This window comes from Manacus candei, unplaced genomic scaffold, assembly GCF_025592945.1.
Source record: "Manacus candei isolate 608988 ecotype Guabito, Panama unplaced genomic scaffold, ASM2559294v1 h1tg000060l, whole genome shotgun sequence".
Taxonomy (NCBI): domain Eukaryota; kingdom Metazoa; phylum Chordata; class Aves; order Passeriformes; family Pipridae; genus Manacus; species Manacus candei.
The window spans coordinates 6,340,650-6,366,669 of record NW_026138108.1 but is presented as its reverse complement, the minus strand read 5'-3'; the positions used below and the strand labels follow the sequence as shown (position 1 = coordinate 6,366,669).

The following is a 26,020-nucleotide window of genomic DNA, read 5'->3' as shown; positions in this document are numbered from 1 at the left end:
CAGCCTGAGAAACTTTGGATCCAAAGAATAGTTGTTCTCCCCACTAGGCCACCACCCTTCATCGTGCTTGAACTCTTTGTGACAGAGAAGGTAAACCAAGCCAAGGAATTGATCTGGTTGAAAAATGGCCTTGGGAAATGGGAGCTTGGGCACAGCAAATATTGCTAAAGGCAGTGTATCAAGTCAATTTAATATTCCCTATGACAGACTAGAAACCTGTAGTTTCCATGACATGCTAAGTTTGTCATGCACTTTACCAACAGATCCACCTTTACCAGGACTGTGGACATCATGAAACATCTAAAGACCTTTGACCTCCATTCATTAAAAACCACATATGCTCTTTCTTTTTTGCTTCCATAGTCAACACCAAGTTAAGTCTCAGGACAGGCAATGCCTGTTCAATAGGATTATTCACATAGTTAACAGAATGCTTCACTGCTCTGAAAGACTGAACAAAAATAACTTTTGAGTACGGCAAATTCCAAGACTCTCCAGATACCTTGGAAGTCCTGTCTCTGGGTTTGGGTTTCAGATGGGATAAATGCCATTTTTCTTTTAGAGGAGAGATTGGAAATATGAAGTACCATACAAAGCTCTGAATGAAGCAAAAGAAAAATTAAAATATAAGAATTCAAATGCTTGTGAACTTGTGTTCATACTGCTGATATCAAACAGACATATGATCTTGACTGAAAAAATGAAAATGGGGGGAAAGTCATGAAGTCAATGCAATCATGAAATAAAGCTGGGAAAGGGGGCTGGGGGCAAGGGTAGAATTTAAAGCACCTATCAGACTTTGCACTCATCCTGCAAGATGAGAAAATTCCCTTCTCATTTCCCTCCACTCATGATTAGAGTCATGACTGCCTCACCAGCTGTGCCTCTGGCTCATTTTAAATTCAAACTACGATACATATCTCACTTTTAGACTTTTAATAGCAATGCCTTAAAATGCAGATTGCTGGCTAAATTTAGTTACATGATTAAAAACAAATCTAACTCATCTCTACCCAGCAAACAGAACGGCTGCATTCAAGGTTCAATAGAGGACTTAACTCTTCATCTAAAAACAAAGTCCTAACAAAAAGAAGGGGGGAAAAAAATAAAAGCACAATTTGGTGATGCCTCCAAAAAAGCAGGATGCATAAAACATTAACCAGCTATGGAAAACTATCTGCAAATGCATCATAGTATACCATAGGGTTTTTGTTCTGTACTTCTGCAACTAAATTCTGCACTATGCTACTACAGCAGTATGAGTCATACACTTTTACTGACATTCTATATTTATATCTCCATGCCCTTCTGCACTGTTATATGCTTTCTTCCATACAGGCCTCCCTAACCTGGAATTTCCTTCCTTCTGCAGCTGAGCACCTCTTCCTCTAACATTCCCCAGAAAACTGAATAGATATTCCTTTCTAAGTAGTTATTCAATTCTTTCTGGAAAAGCAACACCCTTGAACTATTAAAATACAAGGTACCTGCTTTTATGTGTTCACAATTATTTTCTTGTGTCTGATTTCCTACTCTCTTGTCTGTAAACGGACTGCTTAGAAGTTTATCCCCTTTGAGGCAAAGGTTCAGGTCTTGTTCCATTAGACTTAACACAGTACAGTGCTACAGAAAATCTTATTCAGAGATTACAAATTGCAATATATGCATGTTTTCTAAATCATCCTATGGAAAGCATTAACCTGTGCTTACCTCCAGGTCCACTGCTGCAAACATTTGTGAATCTGCCTAACTTGGGGTATGCAAGCAATCCTGCTACTCTCAATATCCCATTGCCATCTGAACCAATCTAAGAAGGAACAGGCATCTGTCTACAAGAGATAAACAAAGTGAAGGTAATTAAGTTCCCAGTGCTAATATTTACCCTGTCAAAAGACTCGAGGGCGTGCTGTGAAAAGGCAGACACAAAAATAGCAAAAGAAATGCTCTGGAATGGCAGCCTGAAGAACTGGGCTTTTTCCACTGTTGTCCACGAGATGCATTCCCAGGAACAAATAATCAGAGACCATTTTGCACAAGAGATTTCACTAGATAACAAGCCTCAGACATGCATGATTCTGAAGAATCACAATACCAACAAAGAAATAGAAAGCATTATAAAAATAAAGTGTTAGGTGATTTGCTAAGTGGCTTTAACTTCCTCAAGTCACTCCAGAAACAGTAGAGTTCTACACACAATGGAGTTCAACCTTAACTATGTGCTGTTCTTAAGAAAAAAAGAACAAAGAACAGAACAGTACCACAAACCCAACAATGGCACCTCCAGAGCCTCCCAGGAGATCATCCCCCTTGTTCAGACTCAGAACCATTAGAACAGCAAACACAATTGACTAAGACAGAGTGGGCTGTTCACCTCAAATAATGAGGAGCGTTCTCACTGACAGGAGGAACAAAACAGTCTAAAAGAGGATGGGAAGGAAAAATTCATGCCCTTTGAAGTCAAGAGATAAATAATGAGCAATAAGGTGACATATTCCCTCGGGAATATCACCCCTATTTCTCCCTCTACCCCCAAGAAAGGTTAAGGGCAGGTGGGGGGGATAAAAACAACACAAAATTCCACTTTGAATTGTGCATGGGCAAGATACTTATTATCAAGGAGACTGCAGGGACCGAGTGGGCAAAAGTGTAAATGGTTGCATAAGGGTGGAAATATCCAAATGCCATTTATGGTCTGAAAAAATTCCATCATATACAGAAGCATGCTATCCAGCTAGCAGAGTTCCCTTTGACTCCTGCCTTCTTGTTCCAGCTCAGACCTCTAACTCATTAGAATTCACATTTTAGGAGACTGACTGTGAGATATTTTCAGCATTTCAGAGCTACAGGCACAGAGCAGGAGGCAAGTCTAAAAATTTAGAAAAATCTTAGGAATGTTACTAATTAATGCAAGTCCACCCTGTAAAAAAAAGCCTGAAATTCTATGCCAAGAGGGAATTATGCTAGTGAGATTTACTTCTGATATCTACCCAATGAAGCAGTAGCTGTCTACAACTACCTCTATATAACTATAACATCTGTATTTGGTTGCAGTGCCAGTACATCTGTGTTTAAAGATTACCTAAGGATGTATATTAACAGGGCTGTAATACAAGCATTGATGTGCTATGCTGCCTGTTAATTAATAAGAGGGGTTTAGGTTTGAAAGTGAGAGAGAGAAGAAACAAGAACTTTTCTCCTTAGGAGTAAGGAGGGAACAGCAATGAAGAACAAAAAGCTCCTGCTTTTTCAAGCCCTTCTTTTCCCTGACATTAAAACAGATACTTATCAAAAGAAGCACTACCCTCCTATTCATGCTTCACAGAATACAAGACAGGACAGCTTCTAGAGGAACCACCGGTTTTCTCCTGCACTAAAACAGGTGACCAGGTTTTGATGAACTTTGCTTCAACACAGCTCTGGTGAATTAGAGGAATTTTAAATAACTTCCCGAGATTTTTAAATTAGACACATCAGCATTGTTCATTACATTTCAACCATCAGCTTCTACCTGTCTGCATGCCCAGGTGTTTTGGGTTTGTTTGTGTTGTTTGCTTTATTTATCTCTAGCAAAGTGAGCAAGCAAGAGGAGACAAAAGCATTTAACGACTACGTGACTTGTCAGGATGATTCTTCGACCCCAATGCACTTCCAGTAATCCACACTGCCACCCTTATACTGTCTCCACAGCCTGACCTTCACTTCTCGATGTTTTATTGTCCATATTCTCTTAAATGAACTGTTTTGGCTCCAGGTCGCTGTGTCACTAGCAGGCACAAGCCTGAAAAAATACATTTGTGTACAGGCAAATTCCTACCAATGATCAGCTGTTACAAGGTCCAAAACCCAAGATGAGAAATGCCAAAACGAAAGGACAAGTAGGAAAACATACTCCTAAAGGTGTTTCTGTATCTATATTTTGGGCAGTTTTAAAAAGGTAAGTTTTTAGAAATTCTAGAAAGAAAGGATTTCCTATACTCATGATAAAAAGATCTTACCAAAACTGACATAAAGCACTGTCCCTGAATAGATCTTTCACTTCACAACGCTGTTTAGAATTTTTCTTTTAGTTAAATGATACTGAGTAAAAGTGAGCATGAGTCACCTCAGGAAATCCCACCCCTCCTAGGGTTTCTCTTCTGCATGAATCAGATGCTAACACCTTCTTATCATCCAGGTCTTTGTCCCCAAAAATTAAACTATTGTGATTATTTTATTCTTATCACATACTGTGGGCCCCATAATACCAGACAGAGAAGAAAGCAGACCTGAACCACATAAGTTCTTAAATCCAGCAGAACATCCCAAAAACCTAAAGTGTATCCTAAGCAACACAGAAAATGTAATTCTGCTTCACCTGCAGAGCTCCATCTCAGTCGTTTGGAATCAACACAGAATATATGCAGATACACTGAAAGACAGTGAAGTCCAAATAGGAACTACAAAAACAGAGGGAGTTCAGCTGGAGTTTCAACTACCACACCACAAACTGGGCTTGAAATAGCTCTTTCTCTTTCTATACAAAAGAGGACTTAAAAAACAAGTGTGCAAAAAAGCTCGCAAACTCCCCTTCAGAATTTTCCCTGGAGTAGGAATGATCTGTTTGTTCTTCAGTGCCATTGAGACTGAGCCTCACTTACCAAGAGGAGCTTGCTGCAGGGCCTCTGGGTTGTGCCTCTCTGAGCAGACAGATCCAGCATGTACTGACATCTGTTCCTATTCCCTGGACTTAAAAGTTTGTTGGCTTGGCCCTCTTTAGCTTTTGGTTGCAAGTCTCTCAAGCTACCAGATTAATCCTGGGTGTTAGTGCCCTCACAGTCTGCATTTCCATGCATATAATTATAAAAGAAAATTAGTATCCAAAATATATTGACAGAGTAAAAACTGGAGATCAACACCAACATAATTCAAAGTTAAACAAAACCAGTATACATTCCTACAATATAGGAGAAATTAATCATATGGTTTGGATTTCAACAATATTTATAAGTAAAGCGATATTTTTTCATGCACTGTATTAAAAAGTCATCCATCTTTACGGAAATTAAGTCACAGAACAGCACAGAAAAAAAACAACCTGATTTTGCTTAAAAAAATAAATACAACAAATACTAAAGAATATCAGTTGCTAACCACACCTGTGTATGTACTAGACTAAAAGGGGTAAAACAGACATCATGGTCGGCCATGGCATTTTCAGAGCACTCAAAAATCCAGCCAAGTCAGGTGAATGCTTACAAATGCACAAAAATTATAACCTCGTGTCCTATTAAATACCCTATTGCACATAGTTTTTAAGACAGGGATAAAACTTTGTGTTATAGTATCACAGAGCCATTCCTAGCACTCGAACAACTTACACTCTTATGTAAGAAATACATATGGCCAACCGAAATTTTTCAGTGCAGATTTGTTAGATCTTTCTATGGCTCCTCACAACTGGAATAATTTAAAGAATCAAAGGTACCAGTCTAGCTACCAAATAAAAATCGAGTGGATACACTGTCCTGGCAGATCTCATTATACTTCCCAAGTATCAGAGAAGGGGAAAAAGAGTCATTCTATAAGACTACAGATCTGGTACTCGAAATTCACAGCTGCTGATATATCTCATGTATCCTATAGTATCTTAACTCAAATTCATTATTTGAAAATTACTTCAAGGTAACCATGAATAGAACAAGCCAGATAGGTTTTGTAGGGGTTTTTTCCCCCATTTATTTTTAGTTTCTTAAAAAAAAAGTCCCAAAAAGCACTGTTTTTCAGAAGTACTCAATTGCCACTAAGCTCTTAAGAAGCACATTACCTATGTTCAAATAGTAAGATTCATTAGTGAGCATTAAGCCTGAATAATTAATTACTAAGCAGGAAACGTCATTTAAAGATTATGAAAACAAGTATTTAATGGCCTTAAAATGCTATTAAGGTTAAATAAGATCAATGCACTTACATGCATAGATTGTGCATACATATACAGCTTCTTTCAGAAGTTAAGCTTAGTAATGCTTAGCTTAGTAAATGCTGCTGAGAGCTCAAACAAAATCCTTTTGGCAGAAAGAGTTCCCATATATGGTCCACACATCATAACCAGGCAGATATTTTTGTTTTCCAATTTGAATGGTAGGGTTACAGGCAACTTGTATTGACTGTAATACTGTCAGACAAATAATTATCTCTTTGTGATCAGCTAAGCTGGTCTTCAAATGGCTAGAGATCGGGGGTTTCCCTTTTAGCTTTTCTACTCTTCCATAAATTCAAACTAATCTACACTTCTTAGCATCCTTCATAGCTTAGTACTGACCCTCTGGTGCCAGCAAGGTCCCATCAGAACTTTCACACCCATAACCTTCCAATCTTCCATATACTTGCTAATGTATCTGACCTTGTTTATTATATTTGCTAAATATATGGCTAGCCATAAAATGCAGCAATCCAACCACAGAAACCAAAGAAAACAAACAAAAAGGGAGTAAAAAAAAAAATTAGACAAAGTAATGAATCCCTTATCTCACACACTAATGACCTGAACAAGATCTATACCACATCCACATTTTAAAGGTTCATTTTTTCTGAAAGCTTTTTAAGGATCAAAGTTCTGTTGAGTTAGGACAGTCAGTCACATTACTTAGGTCCACAAAAATAATTTTTTTCCAACAGCAAAAAACCAAAACCAAAAACAAACAAAAACAAACAAACAAACAAACAAAAAACAGAGAGAGACAGAGAAATTCAATATAACACAGTCTCTCTTTCCACATGTGTGATCTATGTGATCTAAAGCCCCAGAACATAATGTTGAATGATGACTGAGTCATTTTCCAAACTCCTCCAATCATGGAGTACTTAGTAAAATACATCTGGAGAGGACCAAGCAAGCATTAATCACAGAATCATTAAGGTTGGAAAAGACTTGTAAGATCATCAAGTCCAACTGTCGATCAAGCAGCACCACCATGTTTCATCTCTAAACCATGTCCTCAAGTGCTGTATCCTCATTTTTGAACACTTCCAGGATGGCAACTCCACCACTTCCCTGGGCAGCCTGTCCCAAGGAAGGAACAGACTTCCTTCCATGAAAGGAAGTCATAGCCAGAAGAACCTGGACAGACTAGCCTTGTGCACTGTATGTTCCTCTTCTACTGTGGGAGAGGCATTCTCTAGGCTGCTCCACACAAAAAAGGAGCAGAAAAGACCTTAAAAAATTTTTGATCACTGTTTTCCTCCTGTTTTACAATTCTTGCTAAAAACATTCATGAGCTAAATTTAACAAAAATCCGTTTAAATCCTACTCTTCCCAGACCACCTGAATCTCCATTTGCCAATATACTAACAGCATAGCTTACAAGGGGAATTTCAAATAAATATTGAGATAAGTTTCTCTGTCCCTAATGCCAATCACTCATGTTTCTATTTTACAATGAGTACCTTCAATCAAAATTAGTGACAGTTTAGCATCTTCCTGACACCTCTTCTCACACACAAGTGACATTTGACATGCCCAGCTATTTACTTTCCAACTGGAAGGTACTAAGAATAAGGAGAGGCAAAAGAGGGATAGTGACCAAAGAAACAACTCAATTACTTAGAAGATGTTGTTATCAAGCTTCTGTGACAAATCTTTGCATATGAACAACTCTGAACACTTGATACTAAACCTTTCAGAATGTACCTTCAGTTCACACTGATCCCAGCCTCCTTCTCAGCAATCAAGCCACTGAATGAATTTCTTCAATACTTTTACCAAAGTCATGTAAAAGTAACTCCCAGCAGGGAGCAGCAGGAATAGGAGTGCAGAATCACAAAACAACATACAGACACACACACTCTTAACTTTGTAAGAGCCAAGGAATGATGTCAGCCCAAGAAGCCAGAAACATGCCAACATCTTCTAGCTATTTACAGCTATCTAGAACACAATTTAAAAATAATTACCGTGAAAGCTGAAACACGAATGTGTGATGGAACAAGGAGACAGCTTTGAAGACAATACAGAAAACGATTTTGCATATGTAAATTTCCATATGCATCTATAATCTTTAGTCCTGTTATTGCACACTGAATTTCCCACAGCTCCCACCTTTCATTGGGAGCTGAATTTTGGTCCCCAAGCTTGTGCATCTTTTTCTCTCTCCTTGCCATGCTCTACCCTTCATAATCCAATACAAGACCTTCAAGACAGGCCCTGAAGTTTTAAAATTTATCCCCAAGGCAAATGGACAACAGTTTTTCTTTCTTAAGCACTCATTTTGCAGGTTCTGCTTCAAAGGGGTTCAGGGGTTCCTATCAATTTGCAGGTTTTGATTTAGCTAATTTCTACTATTTCACCTACTTTCCCAAAAGCCAGCATCCTACCACATGAAATATAGTTACCTCACATGGGGATCCAATTTCAAACTGTTTGACTGTCGGCTACAGTGCCAAAAAAGAGACAAGCATCAAAATATATAAACACACACACAAATTAATATTTGCTGTCCTAGGGAGCAGCTGAACAATTCAAGGCAGAGAAAGTTTGCTTTCCAGAAGAAGGCTGCAGAGCCTGGATTCAAGAGCAAAGTGGAAAGGACCTCTAGTGGGCTGAGGCTGTGCTGCTCGGGTGCCAGAGCCACGTCCTTCCCCTTCACCTCCCTGCAGCTACACAGCTCACCAGCCAAGCTCAATAGCTTTACCTTGTGACTGCCGTCAGAGCAGGCACGTAGAAGCGCAACTGCAGCAGTAATCCTCCTTTTCAGGACAGATAATTAGAAACATTCTCTCGGTCTATTCAGGGTGTTTGGAGGGACACGTTGTCATTTGCTTCGGGGGAAAAAAAAAAAAACAACAGGAGATGGGTTCTACTTTATTGTGTAGGTCACTAACATGTCAGATCATTTCAGAGTGGTTTTACACAGCCTAAATGACACGATGACATCAAGGAATGTTCAAAGACGCACAAATTCAGATGCACATTTGGAATGAGGATTCAAAATATTACTCAGACTATGTCAAGGCATTTTGATCTTCCAAGACTGCTGTAGGCAGTTTTGCACAGGCAGCAGAAATACCATTATAACTGCATTTTTGAGGTAACTCCTTTTGAGTGAAAGAGCTTGGAATTCTTTATCTGAGCTTAAACAAAGCATAATTTCATGTGATGCTATGTGGAAAATAGATTAGTGAACATATTCAGCAGAATACACAGATCATAAAACAGGCCAGATTAAGGAAGGTTATTTATCGGGCATCCCAGTTAAGAAGAAAATAACTTGTTTTGAATGGAAGTTGATGATTCACTTTTAAGTCCTTAAAATACCTCTCTTGTTATATTTAGGTTTGCCTTCAAGTCAGATAGGTTCTATCTTTCCCAAAGTAGACTAATTTACATCTTCAGCATTATAGGCCACAACTTAGCTCTCTTTTAAATGATCTAAGCAATAACCTCTCTTTCAGTAGTTATCCTCAAAGTGTTTGTATTAACTTGAGAAAGACCACAAATTAAAGTTGACTTTGTTAAGCAGAGCAATGCATGACAGCTGCTAATTATTATGCAGAAATAATATCACCCATAATGTAATGGTGCTCCTTATGCCATTAAGCAGAGTGCTGGAAAGGAAGCAAATCATTTTACAGAGTGGTTGTCTGAAGAGACTAATACTTGCACTTGGAGTCCAAGGCCAGAAGAACGCACCTGGTCTGCCTTCACATGGAGCAGTAACAGTACTGCCCTATCACCACTGAAAAGCAGGCTGAGAGTCACCTGATACAAGCATTCACGCAGAAAATAATAACTAAACCAAAGATATTAACAAGTTCATATCTTATCATCAGAGACCTGATCAAAAGAGCAACCAGGGCCTCTCAACCTCCATCCTTCTGGACCAACCATCATCAACTAGGACCATTGTTAGTAGCAGAGTAATAGCACTTATTATGAAAGAGTACCAGTGATGCCACAAAGCCTAATTGTGCTTCTCTCCTCTATAGGAATCAATAATTGAAGCAGGAAAAAAGCAGTTGTCTGTCTTGAAGGATTCTGTGAGTTATTTTACAGTAAGAGTGTGTACAATGGAAATAGTCCCAAAAGATACCTCTATGATAAAAAGAATAAAGAATTGGAGCCAATGGGCATCAGTTAAAGGTAAGGATTAAAAACACAACATCTCATGAAAACATTCTTTAACATCTCTAAGTCAAGCAATTAATTTCTCAAGAATTAATATCTTAAATCCAAACTGCTTTATGATAGAAACAACAGCAAATGAAAAGAGTTGATCAAACTCTAAAGAGAAATGACAGAAAATAGGACTCTCAAAACTGTTGCTGAATGAGGTAGAACATAAGATATAAAAGAAATGTGGGTATTAAAGTGATTTCAGGTACAATTAAAATCCCTTGTAAAGACAGGATGGGGAAGAAATGAAAAGAAGTTGTGTGTTTTGCTTTATGTTACAGTACAAAGTTTTGCCAACAGCATGGAGGAAAAACAAAGCAATCTTAGAACAGGCTAGTTAAGAGGGAAAGCTTAACACAGAAGACGAAAATATTTATGTTGTGGTCCTTCTCTTCTGATAAAGTTGGTAACTTGCCTGGCACTTTAAAACACTTTGAAAGTGTCAAACCACTGCAACCATGAAACTGCACACCATTCCTCCAGATGGTTGCTTTTAACAACATCACTGACTCATTTACTTTTCACTGTTCCATTAGTTCTGCAGTCAAACACTGCTCACCTGGCAGATAAAGATCAAAATGTCATTTTGAACTGGCAGAATTTGTGAATTTACACATGAACAGTGTCCAGTTTCTTCCTGTGTCTTTTCAGTGAGAAGAGGTTTTAGTTACTGTCAAGACAGCTGCACTTATGAGTTTTTATTACTACACTGACCAGGATTAACATTCTGGGAAAAAAAATTTAAACAGAACTCTAAGCATTTGTAATGGCCTCTTAAAATTCAACTATCTTCTGTAAGTTTTGCCTCATGGTGAGATTATTAATTAGAAAAAAAACTTACTCATTCTTTCATGCAGCAAAATCCCTATACACTGCAATGCCTTTCCAAAACAAAGTATGTTCCTACCTTCCACAATGAAGAGAGAAGCATCATACTACATATCTCTTCCTTCTATTTTCTCACATCCAAAAATCACACTATTTTGCTTCCTTTCCACTAATTGTGGAACTCTCCAGAGTAAAGTGAGCAAGAATCATTTATATCAGTAGTCTCAAAAGTGGAGTTTATCCAGCCCTGGGTATGCACAAGACAATCCACTGCAGGGCAAGAAAAAAATTATACATAAATATATTTATTAATAAATTATTGTAATAGATTAGTAGCAGTAACGTAATTTACTCATCAAATTAGTAGCAGTAAAGTAATTTACTCATTCAATAGTATTGCATGTTACATTTCTATATATATATTATTGTAATCAATGTTCTGTTAAGGCCGGAAAGACTGTGAATTGCAGAATGGGTAATTAACCTGTCAGTACTATAAGCTGATAGTCCTGCAGCTGCAGTTCTTAAGCTGACAAAACAAGTTATTATGCCTTACTGAATAAGTCTTTTGTATATTGTCTAAATGTGTACGCCTAAAGTAACGAAGGGAAGGACAAGGATCAAAGGGTCAAGTACGAAGACGATAAAAAGGATCCAAGATGGACATCTGGAGAGACTCACACAGTAGGCCTCAAGGATGAAAAATTACCTAAAACTATGGAAAGGGAAGTACCTGGCAACTGAAAGCGAGCTTGCAAAAGAACCAACCAGAACCAGACTTGCGAACTCGAATCCAACAGAAGGATAACAAGTGACTATGGGAAGGGAGTTGACAATGGTATAAAGAATACTGGTTTTGCCCACTGCTTTGCTGGCTGTGAGTGGAGCAGGGGTCTCCCTGGCAGCCCAGCGCGTTGTTTTGCTTATTTGCATTTTATATAAATCTTTAATAAATTTTTGCTGCTATATTTCAGCATAAGTTTCATTTACTTATAACATTATTAATGTTTTAAATTTAGTTTAAAAAGCAATATTTTAAGAAGTGTTTATCTCATCATTTTTAAAATTTCTATTGTGCGTGTTTTATAGTTTGCATAACATACTACAGCAGTATATGTCTACAATTTATAAATAAATAAGTATAAATACATTGGGGCCTGTATGCTCAAAAAAATTTTACTGATGAATAATGTTTGGAGATCACTGGTTTGACTTCAGCACCAGGAAACTGAAGCAGCATTTCCCCCTTTGCTAGAAGGAGGTAAAAATACTGGAGAAGAAACTGCATGCAGGGAAGAGTTTTCATCGGGGCTGCATTTTTCAGTTATTTAGCTGCAAGTTTAATGTAGCAAATGATTTTTCAGAAACAGTTAAGTGCTTAGCTCACACTAGATCTAGTAGTTGAACAACTCTTGAATTCCCATGAGATTCTGATTGGTATCTAGAGGCTGCCAAAGGCCATTCAAAACCTTATTCCAGATGATTTAGGTTCAGGTCCACTGCTTTTCAAAGACATTTAAAATTCTAAATACACAAAATACAGTTTCAGCAATAACTTATGCCACTAACATCACTTGGCCAGGTTTCTAATGCAGATGCAAAAAGTCAGCCAATTTTTATTTAAATTCCTTTCAAACATTCACAAACAAAATAACTCTGCTAGTCACTTGATATACTATTTTTGGTTTTGTAGAAATACTGAAATACTCCATCTCTGTAATGGCTACAGACAAGTATTGACTAGGTGAAACACTGAAGGCACTAGAACTTTGGGGAAGTTTTACTTGGTAGGTATTAAGAAACAGCGAAGCAAGCAAACCATTTTGGCAAGACTCTCTAAAAATTAGGTTACCCTGAATAATGTCTTTTTTCTACCCTTTCTATTCCAGTGAGAATGACAGCACTTTATTCAAGAACTACAGATTAAGATAAATTCCTTTACTTCCCCTAAAAAGTTTCCAAGCAGCATGTAGCATTGATTACAGCTCTGAAATCTTCAGTATAGCATCCTCTAAAAATCAAAGTTCAAACCTTTCTCTTAAATAGCTAAGAGAGCAGCCAGAGTAATGCACATTTTTACATGACATTTCTCGCATATACTTTGATGTCAAACAATGAATGCTATGAAACAGAAAACAACCAATTTGTTTTTCTAGTCATGTGTCACATCCCTCCAAATTCTAGCACCAAGACTTCACAGCATACAGTCATTAAAACAGAAATTTTTCTCACAGAGCAAGGGACATTACTGTGCAACCATTGCAGGATTTGCAGCACCAATTTAATAGAACACTTAAGCTCTTGCTGACCTTTTGGTAGGCAAGAACTCCATTTAAATAAAACTACTCATGCTGAAGGCTAAGCACTCCTTGAACCACTACCCATAATCACAGAATCCAGAAAACATCAGTAACACATGTGGTCCCTTCTGCAGTTTTCCTAACAAACAGGTTGTGTCCTGCCAGTTCAACAGGCTCTTCAGTCTTCAATGAGACTCATTCTTGCTCTTCAGTTCCTCCCCTGGCAGTTTATTGAAGGCAAAAGCAGAAATGCACACATGCTAACCCTGCTAACATAGCTCTGGCTGCTCCTTTTGCTCTATGGAAGACTTCCATCCCCCTGTTAGCCTTAACTATCACACCACACTACAAGAGGAGAAGCAAACAGCACAGCCTATTCACACATGAGCACCACAAAAGTTTCAGATGTCTGTCTTACCTTTCCATCTCATCTATGTTTCTCTCCTGCCTTTGCGTTTCACAACGGAGCAACAATACAAATGCACTCAAGTGAGCTTCATCAGATCAACCACCCCTTTACACATGACTATCAGTGTTATATAACCTTTCTCTTATCTCTTCCTATGAAAGAATCTAATCCTACAGTCCTTCACATGTAGTAAGCTTTCACACTACCCTCACTGGAAAGGTTACCAGGAAGATACAGCTTCAACATTGAATCTCACTTCATTTCATCTTCAGGGGATGCTCTTCAAGTCTAACAATGCCTCTTTTTGCCTGTCTTTCCCAAACATTTTCTGGATTTGACCACAAACACACGCACAGGCCAGCTTGTTTTAGTTTATTGATTTTCTTCTGAACACATTATTTTATTTGTCCTTAAAACTCTACTAAAAGATCAGCCACACAAAAAGCCAGACTCATTCTTCAAGCACAGAAAGGTTAGTACAGTGCTGCAAAGCCATGTAATTTATTTCACTTACTGCAATGAGACCATGTCTTTTCAGTTGAGATGGCAGAAACAGAGGGTTCTTGGCTATGCCTGTTCCTAAGAGTTTCAGCTAACACTCAGAGAACCTGGGAACAGTATATATCTATGCCCCCACACCTTTCAGCCAGACACTTGCTCAAGATTATCTTCCCCTCTCCCTAATTCCTGTTCCCTGAGAGTTTTGCCCATATCTTCCTGTCAAATAGTCACACATGTCAGAAGCTGCAGCCATATTTTCCTATCTTACTCTTTTTTGAAGCAAGTTTTCCACCAAATGCTTTTCTCTCCAAAGCTGTCACAACTCACCCAGCAGAATGATCTTTAGAAGCTCATATATATTCTGGTATACCAGCAACCTGATGATGCAGAGAGGCTGCATCTCTCTAGTGTGTACATGCAGATGCTGCAGCATTTCTAAAGATGCCAGGCAGGCACCAGCATCCACCCCATCTTCAGGGACAGAAGCCAAAGGATGTCTGTCCTCATCACTTTTCAAGAGACAACTGCTGCTCAGGTGAAACTGCAAAACTCTGCATCCAGCCACTACCAGCAAGAAAGAACAACTATTGTCTGCAAGAAAGACAATTTACTGTTTTGGTGCCATTTGTTACTGGCTTTTAGATACTCTACCTGTTTGTGCCACCAAGTGGGTCCAGCCGCTCCAAACTGCTGCAATCTTTTCATGTGAGAAAAACTGAGTCTCAATCTTCTTGGGCTCAGCAATGAAGATCTCTTTGCTCACTAACTGTCCATGTTTGTTGCTGCCCCAGACATACAGGTGTCCTTCATCTACAACAGACAGAGAAGTAAGAGAGATATACATATAATACCACCAGATACAGTCTTTGTCTCAATTCAGTAATGCTGAGGAAAGAACGTTTCGTTCAATTTGTGTTTTCCTTACCCTTTCTTTACCCTTCTTTACCACACTGTAACTAGGATATCAGAAATATTTGCAAGAGCCTTATGATAGCCTGTTTTCTGAGGGCTATATGGAGCCCCTGAAGCCACCAGAGCTTTCAGGTCAAACTGCCTAGACCTCATCTCTACTGTGAGCCTCTCAAAGATGAATTAAAGATGTTTATAAAAAACATTATTTCTTATTAAAAAACTAAACACAGTAGTCAACTTCTCTGAGGGGAAAAAAAAAAAATCAAACCACCTTGGAGACACTCACTGAGCAGTGCCTATTGGTCCACTCTGTCTTTGCCGACCAGCTTCTATCTCCATTCCAAAGCTTTGATTCAGTCCAGCAAATAACTTCCTGGATTGCAGCAAATAATTTAAGTCCCCTCCAGCACAGGGGATTCTTCAAAGTCTGGCTGGCTGCTCCTAATGCTTCAGTCTCCCAGCCTCTTACAAGAGCTAGACTCATATGAGGGTGCTTATAACAAGTCTGCCTTCTTCAGCTTGAGCAAATTCAGTACGTCCACCAAAGCAGGGACAGTCTAAGGCTCCTTGTCTCACCTTGCACAATCAGTTCCTGAAGGAACTGGACACATGGCTACACACACAACTAAAGCAGGCACCACCCATCACAAGGCAAAATTAAAATATTATCATGCCCCAAAACAATGCCAGACAACTACTGAGAGACTTTGTCAGTAACCACTTGTCTTTCCCACCCCTTTTTTAGAACAAGCATTTCTGTAAGTGCACATTCCAGGACTCCAACCATAGGGATAGTTCTGTTTACAGAAATGCCCACAATACTTTATAGCAATGCAAGCTGGAGCTACTCACAGCCTAAGGATCAATGGACACTAACACTGTTCAGATGAGTCCTTCTGCAGATATTACATATCATTAGTTCCATCTTTTCAGCACAGAACCATTCCTCCCAGGTTCTAGGCCTCCATGGTCAAAAAATACAATCCACAAAAAACACTTAAGAGAACAGGACCTGTGTCAGACCTCTCTTGAAGTCCTTGCCAGCCTGCACAAGCTGCAAGCATAAAAAATAAATCTTGCAGACATGAAATACATTATCATGGGCCCAGGAAGACTGGAAGCCATATAATTTCCAACATGGAATTGTTTAGAGCACACATTCACAACACTTAAGGCAGGAGTCTCTGGTCAGCACTGAACTATTTACAAGCAGCATGGCAGAAGTAAATCGTTCAGAGGCAAAAGAAAAAGTAGTAAGACTTAAGCTACAATATATTTAATTATCTCCCTTTGGTAACAGTTAACAGGAAGACTAAGCCAGGAGAATTCTACTTTACTACTGTTGGTGAAAAACAGGCAAGGAGTGGGAGTGGGGGGAGAAGTCAGTACTTGTCAAATTACAGATTACTGACAGTCATCTGCAGGACTTCCCAAGTCCCTCATTAAAACAACACAACTAAGTGAAAAGGAAAACAAGTCAAGCAATTGTTTCATTCAAATTCTCCCCTAAAATTGATAAATTCCTTCACAGCGTGAAGTACATACACCTTCTGGAGAGAAAAAGAAAAGGGGGTGACAGAAACAACTTGTTTCAACATAGGAAAAACATTATGGCCAGTCATGTTCCACAAGTAACACATACTGCCTCGGTCACCTCCTTTTCTTCTCCAGAAGGTGCATTTGCTTTATCCTGGGAAACATCACGTGCTCAACCCTTATCTCATTTCCTGAGTAGGTCTTAACAAAAGCTCAAGCACTAAGACTTAGGACCATAGTCTAACCACTGGAGGGTTCAGGCCAGTTTGGATACAAGTAGACTTTACCATCCTTTTCTCAAAGGAACCACCATTCCCATTTGCAACAACCCACTTCAACAGTTGTGTCCCAAACTGGCCTGACTGCAAGTGTTTGGTATCCTACTCGCAGGTGATTCATGGAACAGAGCCAAAGAAAACTGCATCACAGTGCAAGACATTCCTAGAAAAAAAATGTTTATTTGAATACTACACCCTGCAGTAGTATCTTTACTATACCAAGTATCTCTAAAATACAAAGTATAATATCTTGCAGGACAATATCTTGCAGGACAAAGGGCAGCAACAGCATCACATTACAAAAGTCTTTGGCACTTATGGTGTCAATCTTGGTGCCCCTGCTGCCAAATAGACCGCTCTCTTAAATAAAAAGCAAAAGAATGAAAGAATAATCTGTTAGCTCTAAATACAGAGTGCTAATTATCCAATGTAGATTTCATTTGTTCTTAGAGCTCTTCTTCGCTAATCGTGCATACACTTTGCGTCTCAGAATTCAACATAATTTACATCTTGGAACATTTCCATACAACTAAATCTCTATAGATCTGCATAAGCAAATACTCCAGTGCTCCTTTAATCATGACAGAGGTACCAGATGGCTGCAGATTTGTTAAGAATTTGTTCCTATAAAGTTTGGCAAAGACTTGTCTTCATACGGCTCAATATATTTTACACACTTCAAAACTGTAAGATTACAGCATGAAAAGCTATTCTGTTTCCCCTTCTCCCAATCTGTCAAAATAAAAGAAGAATCTTTATTAGACTTACATTACTGGATACTTAATACTCCAGCATGGGAGCACTGCCCAAAGATCAAAGAACAAATGGAAGACATTATGGAAGTGCCTGATTAAAGCAACTTCCTACTTTTTAAATGAGCTTTGTGCTCTCACATCACCTCGCACAGCTCTGCAGAGCCACCTAAGGCAGAGCCAGACCATCTCACACCCCTGCACAGCACTGCCCCACACAGAGGCACTAGCTCACACTGCTGTGGATAGACAGCTTCTGCTGTCTTTCTTGGGACAACCACCAAGCAACCACCAACCTTTCTCCATGGGCAAAGGGTTGCACTGGTTCCAGCAGTCAACCATCTAGAGCCATCCAACGGAGCATCCTGCTACAGCTCCAGAGACTTACCCACCCACATGAACAAATCCTTCCAGAGCTTCTAACCATTAAGTAAAGAGCCCAGACTCTTAATTAGTTAAGGGCTATGTCACACCTGACCCCAAGGAAATACACACAAAATTCAGAGAATTCAAAACATGAATCCAGCTCTTAAAAAAAAAAAAAAAGGAAATTTCTCAAAATCCAAAACTATAACAAAATAATTAACCAGCACTAACTAGGACAAATCAAATTTCAACAGTTTAAGCAAAATTGACAACCATTTCAAAAGCAGAGAAACCTTTATAGGTTGAGAGCTTTCACTTCTGTACCTAAGGCCTACCTGTGAGGGACACTGAATGATAGGAGCTTGCAGCAACTGTCTTCACCTTTACATCTTCCAGGCCTAGAGAAAAATCAGTTTCATAAAATGTGTACAGCAGGTACCATTCCACACAAGTGTGACAGGATGATGATGCATTTTGTAACAGAAGTCTCTGCTTTTGGGTCACAGACATTGCAAGACTCGCTGTCATTTTCCCCCACTGATTATGACCATTCTATCCTTCAGGTACTCCACTACATGTTTGTAACACCAAGCAGCTTTATACATCGGATGGTACGTATCACTCCAAACTATATTTCTGCTCTATCCACCTTTAAAAAAGGAAGCAGACTCCTGGATTACCTGTCACTTCACAGGGTTCCTTTGCTGTTAAGAACAGGGGGAGAGTTTTTCCTTGGTTTGCACGCTTTGCCCGAGTTGCCATGCCAGTTCCCCACTGAAGAACCAGACCACTGTCTTGTCGGAGTAAACACAGATAAAAGATTAAAACACATCAACCACCAACAAAATCACTTAACTAATTAATCAAAGGTACATTCAATTCATTTTCACTGATTCAAAATACACTTTCAAAGGCCTTTATGCCAAAAACCATACAGATAACCCTGGTGAGGTCAACATGCAACACAATGATAGTCTCATTATACAGGTAAGAAAACTAAGAAGGCACGAGGCAACCTGACTCAGCTCTCAGGGCTGTATTAGGACATTACTGAGGACTCAGTAACAGAAGTCCCATAGCTGTAGTACCTCAGTTCATAGGACTTTCTCTTCACTTTTCTTCTCTCATTTGTGCAGTCCAGCACAACTGAGAGAAGGAAGTCACTTGTCTTCTCCTCAAGAGCTTTCAGAAACTTGAGTTAGATCTGCATCAAGACGTTCACTGACCACAGAGCTCAGGGAAGCTTAATTCCCATTATTCATACAAGCATCAGAGATTCCATTATTCTTCTAAGCATCTCCTTTGCACCTTCAGCTAGACTCCACTACTTGGAATCTATACTGAAATTCCTGCAAAACTAAACCAAACAGAAGAGCAGGTGTAGTTTGTTGTTCCTCAATTTTAACACAACCATGCCAAATGGAAGGTTTTGATTTCTACAGCTATACCATAAACTCTAATACCAGCAGGAGAAATATTAAGGCCTTATGACCCTCCCAAGTACACACGTAGCAGACTGTGCAAGAGAGTCAGGAACAGATTTTTGAAGGTGTGAGAGTGAAATTAATTGAGCAGATCCTTTCTGTGCCCCCTGAAAAATGTCAGGTTTCATTCTTCTGACTTTTCCAGGTGTCAGTTTCAATTACATTATTAAAAAAGCCACATTTTATGTGTAGTTTCATTTTGAAACATCGTATACAAACTTAAATTATTCTGCATATTATAATGAATTCAAATCCTAAGAAGATATTTTGATTGATCAGAAATCTTTTCTCCTGAAAAAATTCCTTTCATGTTTTGTTTCAGAACAGGAGAAATCAGTAAGTTTTCCACCCATCAGAAAATTAGCTTATTAATATACTATCACTCTGGGTTCTTGGAGGACAGCCCTTCATCACTATTTTGCAGAAATGTGTTTCTAGTATGTTTACTATTCCAGTTAATTTGTATCAAAATCTTACTGTGTATGACTTTCAGGTGTATTTTCTCTGTGACATTTAAAACACGGGGCAACTAAAATAAACTCAATTTTCTTTCCCTCCCTCTCCCCCTCCAAGCCATTAAAACTCCCTTTCATTTGTTACTGAAAAGATATTAAAACTATGACATATTTACCTGTAGCAGCAAGGGCATGTCTCAGTCCTGCAGCGACATTCACCACCTTCTCTTTGAGAGACTACTCAAATTAAAAAAAAGAAAAAAAATGTATTTTAGTTGTTTTTTTGCATTCAGTGCCTCTAAAAACAAAACAGGTCAAACTGAAGTGGAACACTATGAAAATAGCTCTTGCAATTCCAGTCTGCATGTCACAATGCATATCAACACTCTGTATCACAAGGAAAGAAAATTCTGGCCAATAAAAATCAGTGTGAACTTCTTCAGTCTCACCATGTCCTGCAATCATCAACAATACCACTGACAGTGCCACCTACACCACTGAAGGTTGCCCAACATGATCACGCAAAAGAAGACTACAAGTCATGTCTGCATTAAATTAGTGAGCTCAGTTTGCACAAGGTACACCAATTCTGGCACTTCTCCACTCCCAAGTACTCTACAGATTTATTATTCTTCTCACAGATGTAACACTATTTAAAACAGATGGCATTAAGCCCAAGCATTAACAGGATAGCAACCAAAAGAGCAAACATTCCACGAAAATGTATGGTGTGTGTGGTCAGGGAGGAGAGAGATTCAGATTAGCATTGTCAATACTACCAAATTTCCAGGCACCATACTGGAATGAATGCTGCCAGGAAACATCGAGGGCACAGAAACATCAGGCAAATTAAAGTCTACTCATGAGAGGTTACTCCTCCCAAAATAAAAAAAGTAAAGGAGTATCTGGAATGAGCCATGAGGCTAAATTTCTTGTCTGAGGATCCTTCCTCCTCTGAAGTTACTGCTTGCATTAGATATGAGAGGTTGTGTGGATGGGAAAGTTTCAATACTGTTGTCCAAATAAGAGACTACAGTGTAAACTGGAATTCCTGTGAGAAATTTATTGAAAATGTTAGGCTTACAGCCAAAAACAGGAAAGCTTTTCTGACGTTACAGAAGTCTCAGTGTCTGTTAATTAAAACATTATAAAGCAATTAATTTGGAGCTGTTCTGAGCTCCCTGCTCACACTCAGCAGCACGTCACCTACAAATGTCACCATGGACTTCCACATGGAACAGCATGAGTTACAGTCCAGCATTTATCACTGAAGATACTGGACAGCAGAGAAATTATTATCTAATTTTTCCATTCTTCTTCCTTGGAAGCTATTATTGTGTGGTAAATACTGGAGGTTAGAAAAGAAGCAAGTCAATGTACTTGTCGGTTCATTTACATGCAAAAGTAAAAATCATTTTAATCTCAAGTGATAAAATCAAAGTTTATTCTCACACCTCTAGTTTTCCTGCAGTTACATACTTTATCACACTACTATTATTTTGGGGGTGACCAAGCTTATTTTTATCTTACTGTTTCTACAGCCAAGAAATAATAGTACAGTCCTCACTTTGGGGGAAGAAATTCTGACAGTTACACACTCAAAAAAACAACATATACTTAAAAAACAGAACTGTTGCACAACATGCACAAGAGCAACAGATCGAAAGAAATGGCATAGCCAAGTTTGTTGAACTCCATAATGCAATTTGTTTTTATCAGGGGTGGTTTACTGTAGGTTTGGTTTGGTTTGAAGTATTTGCACAAACCTGCAACAAAGTACAGTGAAGGCACAAGCCCTTCACATAGCAAAAGGTATCCAGCACCTTACAAACTTGAGGCACATATTCAGTTGGAGTAAATTTGCACAGTTTCACTACCTTTAGCATCACTTTACATCATCTGAGCAGATGGCTCATTCTGCAGACGTTGAAATGTTACAATCCCTAATGAAAGGGACAACTTTCTGTTAGAAGGGGGCAACTTCTTCATACAACAAGAAAAGCAGCCTTAGCTTTCATTTCTGGGTCAATGACCATGTTTGGGCCTTTACTTTGTAAGCTTGCTGTAACAGATAGATGTATAAAAAAATAGTTGAAGAGTCTGGCTTAGAGCCCACTTAGGTCAGATGACCTCTGTAAGTTACTGGAAGCAATATAAACTACAATCCTTTTTAAATCTTTACCTCAATCTTTTGTGGAATCAAGCATGGACCTGAAATTTGAGGAACTCCTAATTGTCCAAAAGAGTTTGACCCACAGGACAGAACTAGGCCCGATCCTGCAAAAAAATGAAGTGTTAGAGCGAGATCAGTGAATTCGTGAGCAAAAGCAAAGCAGCGTAACATTCTAACCATCAAAATAACACAGCCAAGTAGCTCAAAAACTGACCTAACATGTCCCATTCAAAAGTCCTTGAGGCCATAGGCTTCTGGTCTTACACATCATGTTCAGTAAGGGTCTGAAGTTCACTGGGACACAAGGAACATGGACTAATTTAGCTTGCAAGGCAAGTAGCTTAAAACCTGTGAGTGCCAGCACATAGAGTCATAGAATGGTTTGCGTTGGGAGTGGCCTTGACTTCTACAATTATACCATCAACTCTAAAAACAGCAGGAGAAATATTTTGGCCTTATGACCCTCCCAAGTACACACATTGCAGACTGTGTGAAAGAGAGTCAGGAACAGAACTGTAAGAACTAGATTTTCATCTAGTTTCAACCCACCTGCCATGGGCAGGGACACCTTCCACTAGACCAGGTTGCTCAGAGCCCCATCCATCCTGGCCTTGAACACTTCCAGGGAAGGGGCATCCACAAGTTCTCTGGGCAACGTGTTCCAGTGTCTCACCACCCTCACAGTATTCTTCCTCATAACTAACCTAAATATGCTCTTTTTCAGTTTAAAGCTGTCACCCCTTGTCCTGTCACTACATTCCCTTGTAAAAAGTTCCTCTTCAGCTTTCTTGTAGCCCCTTTCAGGTACTGAAAGGCCACAATAAGGTCACCCCAGAGCCTTCTCTACTCCAGGCTGAACAGACCCAACTCTCTCAGCCTTTTCTCACAGGAGAGGTGCTCCAGCCCTCTATCATCTCAATGGCCCTCCTCTGGACTCGTTGTAACAGGTCCTTCCTGTGCTGATGACCCCCCAAAGCTGGATGTAGCACTCCAGGTGGGGTCTCACTAGGGTGGAGTGGAGGGGCACAATTCCCCTCCCTCGACCTGCTGGCCACGCTACTTTTGATGCAGCCCAGGATACAACTGGCTTTCTGGGCTGTGAGCACACATTGCCAGCTCATGTCCAGCCTCTCATTCACCAGATGGAGAGACAGATTTACCTACTAATATGATTGTAAAATCCCAGCCACATGCAACTTGTTTTACACAAAAGCCAGACAGGGCAGTGCACAAGGTAAAGTGCAGCACATCCTCTGTGTGATTCAATCCCAACTGCCCATCTTTGTTATGGCCACATACAAAGAGTTGTCCTCCACCTGGAAGAAAAACAAACAAAACAAATTGGGTTCCACTTCACGGACTAAAAAGAGAAACATACATCCATGAGATCCTGTGACAAATAAGGACAGTGATTATGTGTCACTTTAGGCACTACATTCAAGCAAAAAATAACAGAAACAGGTGTTTCTGATACATCTAAAATCTCTGAATAACTACAGCTATGGAGAGCTGGGTTTGTCAAGGAAGACAATCCATATGGTAAGACAGGCACCTCTTCGGATAAGATACACGATGAACTTTTTTATCACATTCACATCTGTCTGTATTCCTTCTTTCCCATAATTAGCTGTGGCACACAACAGAACCTTTCAAAGACGAGATGTTATCTTCTGCTCCTTACCTTAATATTTCTCAAGACTGAATAACCTCTCACTTCACTCCTCCCTCCCACTCCCCTATCCATAATAGAGAAAAATTGGCTTCCTGGTATGAAAAGCTGTTACATAAAACAGATGAAGAAACAAACCTCACAAGATACAAAGTAACCACACAATATATGAAAAAGAGAATTTCCCCAATTTCCAAAATATTTCCCAAAAATACTGAGTTAACTGAAGGGAGGGAACCTGTTTTGCAACTGAGGATTGTACTTGCTCAGAAACAGCAGCCACAGAGAGGTGGCAGCACCAAACCACCAGGGAAACAAAAAAAGCATGATTAGAAGCCATATATTCCATGCAACAGCAATGTTTTTACCAGTGATAACTGCAGAATGTCCCCCTCCTCCAGCAATGCTTGCAATGTCTTGACATTTGCAGGAAACATCTTTCAGTGCCTGAGGTACTAGCACATCCTCTTTATGACCAAGACCAAGTTGTCCATAGCTGTTTGCACCCTTCAAATGCACACAGAAAAATAACACATTTTTTTTAAAGCTAACAAAAATGGCACACATCTGCTCCCAAGAACAAACAAACTTATTGGGGATATGCCACAGGTTGACCTGCCAGTATTTGCTCCTGAAAATCCCCTAATATATCAATCTCTGCTCTTTCTACTGTCACAGGATTTCCAGAATTACAGGCCAGGACTGTCCTAACTTTGATGTCATTAAGTTTGCCATTGCAACCCCAGTATTTCAAGAAACATTCTGGAACATAACTTGTTAAAACTTCAACTGTGGGCTAACAGTTACCAAGGAGGAAAGCCTAGCTATCAGGATGTATTTAATTTTAATGCTAATGATTCCCACTCATCATTAAGATCTTATTCATACCACTGCTTCTTGGCAGTCCACCTCAAAATAAGATCAGAAAGACATGCTACCTACTTCTAGAACTTAAATCAGAAACATTTACCCTTCTTTAACAAAGTCTTTTAACTCTAACTGGTCCAAATGAAAATATATCAATTATAGCTAGTATTAATTTATGAGTACAGAATTATAGCTACTAGTCCCATCACAGAAAGCAACAATTGCAAACATGGTAACAAGAGATGAAATTATTTTTAGCCAATTAAATTATATGTCCAACAGTTGGAGCAGCAACTTTCATTCATGAAAAGAGATATCATAACCTTCCCAGCACACACACTGCAGTAAAACACTCCATACCCACCATACTCCCAGCTGGTGATCCCCAGGGGAGATTTTCCCTACCTCACCTGTGCTCCCCCTGCCCATCCGCCATCCATTTTACCCTCCACCCCCCAAAGATGCAGCACCTGGTGAATGTTAAAAGGACACATTTAACAATAAACATTTTGTACCTAGAGAAACAGAGACCCTGCTGCTTGCCTCAGCCCACGGCTAACAGGTGGGTGAGATGTCAGGATTCGAGCTCAACAGGCAGATAAAGTTGTTGTCTCACAGTCTCACTACCACAGGCAAACAGCTTTGGAGTGTGTTACTACTTAACAGACGTAGTTCTTTTTAGAAGGTGTGTCACAAGCTCCCATTGTAGGCTATAACTCGCAATGAATTTTCAAGCCTTCAAGAACAGGCGAGCTGAGATACGGTGCAGAAAGGAAACAGGAGCCTGAGGAACCGGGAGCCGTACGCGTGTATGGCCACGCCGACAACACACCGCTCATGGTGTGCCCTGCCCAGACTGATGGGCTTGTGCCAAGCACGGCTGCGGCGGGGCAAACAGAGCTGACAAGGGGCAGAGATGCCCCTTCAGTGGCTCTTACACCTACTGTGCTCAGCACGCAAAAGCGCAGCGTTGTTTTCCTTCGGGGAGGGGACACCTCGGCCCCCTTTTCCCAGGGAAGGGAGCGCGGCGAGGGACAGCGGCAGCGTCCACGGTCCCGGCTGCCGAGCCCCGCAGCATCCCCGGGCGAGCGAGCGCATCCCGGAGGGGGCGAGCGCATCCCGGGGCGAGCGAGCGCATCCCGGAGGGGGCGAGCGAATCCCGGGGAGGGTGGGGGGGGGGGGGTCGAGTATCCGGCCCCGCGTCCCTCCCGTCGCCCCGGGCTGCGGGGAAGGAGGAGTTCCCGGCTCTTCCCGAGCTCCCACTCACCCATGCGAAGAGCTCCATCTCCATGGGGCCGGCGCTTCCCGCCGCCCGCAGGCCGGGCAGGAAGAGGCGGACCGGG

The 26,020-nt window shown here is 40.0% G+C and overlaps 1 protein-coding gene across 9 annotated transcripts in view; it reads right to left on the bottom strand.

The window, feature by feature from the left end:
- SERGEF (secretion regulating guanine nucleotide exchange factor) overlaps nucleotides 1-26,004 on the bottom strand; it is a 149,304-nt gene extending 123,300 nt beyond the window's left edge. For 8 of the 9 annotated variants that reach the window (XR_007907246.1, XR_007907245.1, XR_007907247.1 and 5 more), the window contains exons 1-8: nucleotides 25,945-26,004; nucleotides 24,179-24,317; nucleotides 23,302-23,457; nucleotides 22,151-22,245; nucleotides 20,145-20,205; nucleotides 18,710-18,823; nucleotides 18,365-18,427; nucleotides 14,837-14,995 (exon numbers count right to left, since the gene is read on the bottom strand). Coding sequence is in view for 6 of the 9 variants with exons in the window: in XM_051804334.1 (XP_051660294.1) it covers nucleotides 14,837-14,995; nucleotides 18,365-18,427; nucleotides 18,710-18,823; nucleotides 20,145-20,205; nucleotides 22,151-22,245; nucleotides 23,302-23,457; nucleotides 24,179-24,317; nucleotides 25,945-25,968 (811 nt within the window). In the remaining 3 variants the exon portion in view is untranslated. The remainder of the gene's footprint in view (nucleotides 1-14,836; nucleotides 14,996-18,364; nucleotides 18,428-18,709; nucleotides 18,824-20,144; nucleotides 20,206-22,150; nucleotides 22,246-23,301; nucleotides 23,458-24,178; nucleotides 24,318-25,944) is intronic. The other variant, XM_051804335.1, reaches the window with a different exon arrangement.
- Nucleotides 26,005-26,020: the final 16 nt, after the last annotated feature.